Source organism: Alexandromys fortis, unplaced genomic scaffold (assembly GCF_014885135.2).
Source record: "Alexandromys fortis isolate MF-2015 unplaced genomic scaffold, M_Fortis_MF-2015_v1.1 scaffold_8_1_9099942, whole genome shotgun sequence".
In the NCBI taxonomy this organism is placed as follows: domain Eukaryota; kingdom Metazoa; phylum Chordata; class Mammalia; order Rodentia; family Cricetidae; genus Alexandromys; species Alexandromys fortis.
Genome location: NW_026067898.1, coordinates 139,436 through 145,923, shown reverse-complemented (window position 1 = coordinate 145,923; position 6,488 = coordinate 139,436). Strand labels below are relative to the sequence as shown.

The 6,488-nt window shown below is 37.5% G+C and overlaps 1 protein-coding gene across 2 annotated transcripts in view; it reads right to left on the bottom strand.

Moving 5' to 3' along the window:
* Positions 1-429: 429 nt before the first annotated feature.
* The window catches only part of LOC126487638 (fatty acid desaturase 2-like protein FADS2B), a 35,507-nt gene continuing 29,448 nt past the window's right edge, over positions 430-6,488 (bottom strand). For both annotated transcript variants that reach the window (XM_050120574.1, XM_050120580.1), the window contains 4 exons: positions 5,883-5,979; positions 4,068-4,147; positions 2,587-2,712; positions 430-1,361 (listed from right to left, as the gene is read on the bottom strand). In XM_050120574.1, coding sequence (XP_049976531.1) covers positions 1,313-1,361; positions 2,587-2,712; positions 4,068-4,147; positions 5,883-5,979 — 352 coding nt within the window. In that variant the 3' untranslated portion in view covers positions 430-1,312. The remainder of the gene's footprint in view (positions 1,362-2,586; positions 2,713-4,067; positions 4,148-5,882; positions 5,980-6,488) is intronic.

Genomic DNA, 6,488 nt, shown 5'->3' with positions numbered 1-6,488 from the left:
TTCCTATTTTCTTACCTTTGGTATGTGTGTTTGTGAACCTGCAGAAATAGTGAGGAATTGAATGTGCTGTTTTTTGCAGGGAATTCAATCAGGAGTATTAGACCTTTGGGAGAGTGAATGACATGAAAGCCTACCGAAGACTTCAGACAACAGATCAGCCAGCAACACTTGTTTGCTTAGAGCTATAGAAGAAAGCCTTGTCCTCACATGTTTTTTTCCTACAAGTAAAGTCAAGTTTTATTATATCCTTTATGAATAGTTTAACAAAAGGAACCAGTGTGGTCGGAAAACGTCCATTCATTAGGGTGTTCCTTTTAGTAACCGACAGACAGAAGATCCCAAGAGATCATTACAAACAATTATCAAGAGTTAGAAAATCTGTAAAAGGAGGGCAAGTTCCTAGAAATATGGGCTGAAACCAAGACTGAACAAAAAAATAGAAATAGTGATCACTTATGAAATTCATTTATGAGAGAGAAAATGGTTAGGAGTAGGCTGAATTTGCTTCTTGAGAAAATGGCCTAAAACAGCCCATAGTTCTTCCCTTCACCCAAGTGATCCAGTAAGTGATTCCCATTTGGGGACTTTTGTTTTGTTGGGTGTGGAGTAAGAAACCTAGTCCTATATTCAAGAAACACTATATTCTTTAGCCAAACAGAAGCACCTTTAAACAGATATTCTTTATCAACTGTTACTGGGATTGGAGTTTGTTAATTCTTTAAGGAGACTTTAGAGAAATTCTAATTTCTCCACATAGAAACACATGCATGTGTACACTAACTACACACATGTTAACCACAATACAGAAAATCCAAGGTGAAGATGAACATATGAAGATATTTTAATGTTAATTATGACAAATTTTTAAAGAAGTTTACTTATTTGAAAGGAAGTAAGCAAAAATTTGTATTTCAGAAGGAATGCCTTAAATAAAAAAAAATTCTCTTCTAAGAACCATTACACTGATTTCCAGTGGACTTTGTCAGAGATCTTTATTACTTTTCTCCATTCCATTTATGTCCACATCATCTTATACTCCATGTGTAACAGTTTCGCTAGGTCCAAAATCCTACTGAAAAAGTTGAAAAGGTGAGCTACCATTTCCCTTTGATTAGTCTGACCAAAGTCACCTGTGTTTCTCCCCCCTCTCAGTTATAGAGGAGATCTTCAAAGTTTACATGTGCCTTTGGGATTCACATTCCTGGCACTCTCAGCTGTGCCAACACTGCCAGTTAATTCTCAGTTAATCAGAGAAAAGCTCTTGCACGGGCACCACCCCCTCTAGAGATACCAATAAGTGCACAACTCTCCATCATTCATAGTAAGCTTCCATCCAGAGTGCAGCAGACTTCTTTAAGGACCTAGAGGAGTAAACAAAATAGTCAGAAAATAAAACTCAATGCAAAGGAATTTCCCATGAAATTTTTGGGTGCTTTGCTTGTTTTAAGAAAATGTAGTTTCTAGCCGCATTTGGTAAGTGTAACTGTCTGTTCATCAGAGAAGGACATCAAATGCACTGAATTCCCTTCAGCAGATGAGTTTGGCTTTCTTCCAGCAAAGTTTGAGTTTTGTTTTTATTTTACTATTTTTATACAATATACTTATATATTAACTCATACCATATTCACCTACCTATCTATTTTATAATAGAAGATGTATTTCTAGGATCTTCATAGATAATATCAACAGAGACAGAAACAAATCCTTTTCATATACACTTTTGGCCTTAATTGAAAGATAAGCATTAAATAATTGTTTACTCAGCAAGCTCTTTAATCAAGGCTATGACAAAGACTGTGATAAGGATAGATCTGTTTAGTCTTGAGACCAGTGAAGGCTGACATAAGGGAAATATTGCAATGAGCCTTAGAGAGTGGTAGGGAACTGAGAAGGTGAAATGAGAAGTAGTTTTGAAGCATGTTGCAGGCAGAAGAAACATGGCAAAGGGATGAGATACTCAGGCATAGGGAGTTTTGGAGCAACTGAAGGTAGACCAGATATCTGCATGACAAAGAGGAAGAAGGATGTGAAGAAACTGACAGAGGCATATGAGATCAGATGTGACCATGATGGCCTTTACAATATTCCTCTGGTATTTTTAAAAAAGAGAACTTTATTAAACTCAGACCAGTGGTTGTAAATTTGTCCAGTACCATGTCCTGCAGGGAAATGCATACATATGCACATGGATTTGCTGCTAGACTCACTAGGCATGGCTGGTTACCCAGACTGATTCATGCCATCAAATCACTCTAGGTGGTAACAATTTCTCCAGTGGATCAAAGATTTGATGGTCGTTCCTATCATGTTAAAGTCTAAAGCATGTCCAGGGATCTATATGGAATAAAAAGACAAATCCTACATAACCACGATTTCAAGACATTTGAACTATCTAGGACACTGGGGTATTTCCACTAAGAAATACCTAGAGTCTAGTAGATAAATAGTAGATATTTATATGTCATTATTATTGTCAATACTGGTGTCTCTTCATGAATGAATGGTTGTTGGATGATTCAAAAGTTTCTGAAAAGCTTGGAAGCAAGAGAAATTAGAGCTATGAGCAAAGATAAATGATGTTATTACCTGATAATATCTCCAAATGCCTTCAATATGGGCTTATTTATATACTGCAATCCGTGCTTGGCACACAGTGACTTTACCAGAGGTGCCACTTTGTGATAATTATGGCGTGGCATTGTTGGGAAGAGGCTAAGAAAACAAACAGGAGATGTGAAACTTACACCTGAAGAGAAGCACAAAGAAGTTTTAGTTATTTCTAAATAAACTCTCACTAATAATGCAGACCCAACCTTGACCTCGCACAAGCTTTCTAGCAAGCCAGAGTGCCTACTCCCCAAACTTCTTTCAACATCTCTGTAAGTCATGTGGATGACAAGCATTTGGGAAGTGCTAAGAGAATAAATATTAACTCCATTTAATATGCTTAGTTTTGGTCAGGTCAAATGAGAATATGGATAAGCTAGCATTTTGAATTACCTGGGAGAGCAAAAGATTACATCTTTCCCATTCTTGACTCTCTTTCATTCTTCCTGTGTAAAACCTATCTGCTGAACAGTCAAATATTCACTCACTTGGGTCTAGCTGTGATATTTAAAAGTAAGTTGGTCCTGCCTCAAGTAATGTTACATACTTTGTCCCTCTTTGAGGACTGGATGGGAGTGGGGTGTAAGGAAGGTGGGGAAAGTGGGAGGTGGGGAGAGAGAGGAAACTGGTATTGTTATGTAAAATAAGATTGTTTTAAATTGAAAAAAAAGGAATGCAAAAAAGTTCTCAGATTGGAATTTGTGGCAAGAAGGTATGGCTTTCTAAGGTTTGGCCATAATTAGGCAAGTAATCTTCCTGGATCTGAACACTTTAATAATATATGGATTGTGGTTCTTCGTTTTCTAGGGTGTTCAAGGATTGACTAAGAATAAAGAATGAGAAAACAGAACATAAGAGTTTCTTTCTCTGACTCCTAGCTGCAGCTTCACAGAAGGAATCATGAGAAGCATCTTGCTGCATATTCTGGAGAAGATGAGCTATCCAAGTATTATCACTTTCCATCTCTTTATTGCATCTCCACTTAACTGATTGATTGGGAAAGTATCTTCAGATTCACCTGAGAATTGCAAAAGTGACTGGATTTCATTGATGATTATTTAATGATAGTTACATTAATATACTTAAATTTCAATAAATTGTGGTTATTCGGTGCTATACTTTTTCTTAGGTTTCATTAGCAAATAAAATATGCATGGGCACATGCACTCATCCATCTACATACCTCCCTCCACCCTGACCTATAGACGTCACCAGTTCTCAATACTCATAATATATGGAAGGAAAGCTACTGCTCCATTTCTGTAATTCCAGTTTGCTTTCCACAACCTTTAGATTTCCACTTCTTCCCTTCCCAACCCAACCACTGGCACTGATGGCCAGCAGTCTTTAGAGAACCTTGGTTAAACTTCTTAATTCTCTGAGGCTCTTCACTGAACGGTTGCCGACTCTGCTATATTGGGTCAGCCCTGGCTCCATAACGGATCATACGCTTCACTTACTGATGTTCAATTTGGAAGTTCAAGTGCCCAGTGAACCAATCATTGAAAAAGGACTGCTCAATATTGCAGGTGGCCACAATCTGTTAAGAAAGACCTTTCATTAGCTGTAAGTGAGGGCAAGTGTTGAAAATGCTACTTATTTCATGGAATCACCTATTAACCCAGGGTTGTTATTTGTTTATTTTTAGTAACTATGAGTGATACACAACAAAGTCCCGCCCTTCATGAAGCTTGCCATTTAAAACACACTAGACTATTTTGCTAAGAAGTACATATGAAGGAATATATAGGATTGAAGGAGAAAATGTCACAGCCATTCCTTAGACACAGAAGAGTAAGCAGTCATGAATGAGGAGTTTGGTTGAGATGAGTTGTTTTTTTTTTTTTTTTAAGAAATGTTGTGGAAAATATATGGTTAGGACTTGAGGTATTCTGAGTGATATAAAATAATAAAATATTAATAAAGTCTACAATAAAATTACAGGGTTAAGTACCAGGTAGAAACATGTTTACAACATGGGAATGTTTTAAAAGCCCTACTTTATAATATATCATCAAAAAAGCATTAATACTCACATAAATGAAAGGTCAAGTATTCTGGGAAACAATTAATATAAACAGTATGTAAATCTAACATGAATGTGGGAAGCACCTAGTCTAACTAATGACTAAAGAAATGAGTAAAAACTAGAAGATACAGAAGTAGTTCTTTGGCTGAACGCCTGAGAACCATTCTTCGACTGTAAAGGGTGAGGTTCTCTGAGTTTGCGTATGAGCCTGGAAATAAACGAGATAATGACCAAATTCCCCATTACTGTAACAGAGCCAGTGGAAAGGACCATGAGTTAGGAGGCAGGAATGTTTTGGGTTGGCCATCACTTTGCTAAGCATTAGCTGCATGTGTGGTGAGCACACCATGCTCCCTCTCTGAAATGTGTTGCCCATATAGTAAAATCATCATTTCTAGGGTCCCTCCTGGTGTACAACTCATCCTAGAATTTTGAGTCTTATATTTACTTGAAAGGCTTTGTTACATGAGTGATTAGAATAGGAAGTCAGCACAATTTTTTATGAATTCCCAGGTAATTAATCTTATCTTTAGATTTTTTAAACACCCATTTCTTACCAAAATAGAATTATAACACGTCTTCCCTTCATTTTCCTTTTACAGTCCTTCCCAAATACTCTCCCCCAACTCCTTCAATGCCCCACTCTATTTTCAAAGTTATAGCCTGTTCCTTTGATTACTGTTGTTACATATATATGTCCACGTATACACAAATATATGCATTATTGTTTGTGTGTATACAGTTTTAGGGCTAGTCATGTTGTATTGAATAGGGAGTAGTTTAGAGTTTCAATACTAAATTTCTTAATTTTATCATCAGTAATTTTGTCATAGCAAGGAAGTGGCCATGGATAATATATAAATAACTGAACATGATAATGCCTCAGTCAAACTTTATATGTACAAACAATCAGTGGGTCAGATTCGGCTGTTGGATTACAGGTGACTGACTTGTACTTTGCACGCAAGATTCTATAATTAAACTGCTTAGGTTTAAAAGCTGCTGCAATCACTTATTAGATGTGTGCACACATACAAGTTACCAACCTTTTTTACAAGTCAACTCTATCATTTTGTAAGGTGAGAATCATCATTATGTCTTCCTTGTGTAGTTAAATGCAAACCATTGCACAGTGCCTGTCCTCAGGGAAGTGCTTTATGAAGGCAAGTTACCATTATTGTTTAAGGCAAACAGATTATAAGACCGTCTGGCTAGAAGGATTGTCCCTTGGGAATGCCACCATCACCTGAGTGCTGAGCCAGTCGTGATTCTCATCCTTGCTCATTTTCATTGGTATGTGACTCATCTGGGTAACATAGGCAATCCAGGGGCTCTCAATAAACCTTTGGAGGAATACAAAGTAGTCTTGGTGACTCCTTTGGTGTGTTTTAGTTGAAATCACTGAGCTTGCATGACCTCTGGCTGAACAGGCCAAACACTGGAGACAATGAACAAGGTTCTAAGGTTCTAACGGCAGTCCATTTCCTCTTTGAATGCCAATTCTCACTAGAGTTGACACACAAGTATTTGACAATATGCTTTGTTCTACTTCCTAACTCACAGGAGCACGACCTGTAAGCAGTCTACTCTAGCTTTGGTGCAAGGATGAAATATACCAGTGGCTGAGTGCTTGCCTGGCATGCATGAAGCCCAGTTCAATTCCCAGCACAAGAAAAGAAAATTACCAGGTTCTCTAAGGGCATTTGTAAAGCAATTGACAGTTTGCCATCAGATAGAGCTGGGTTCAAGTTCTGTCTTGGCACCTTTCTTGGCCCTTACTTGTTCTGTTACCTTAGGCAAGTGATTTAATCTCTCCAAGCTTCAGTTCCCTGAGCGGAAAGAAAGAAAGATG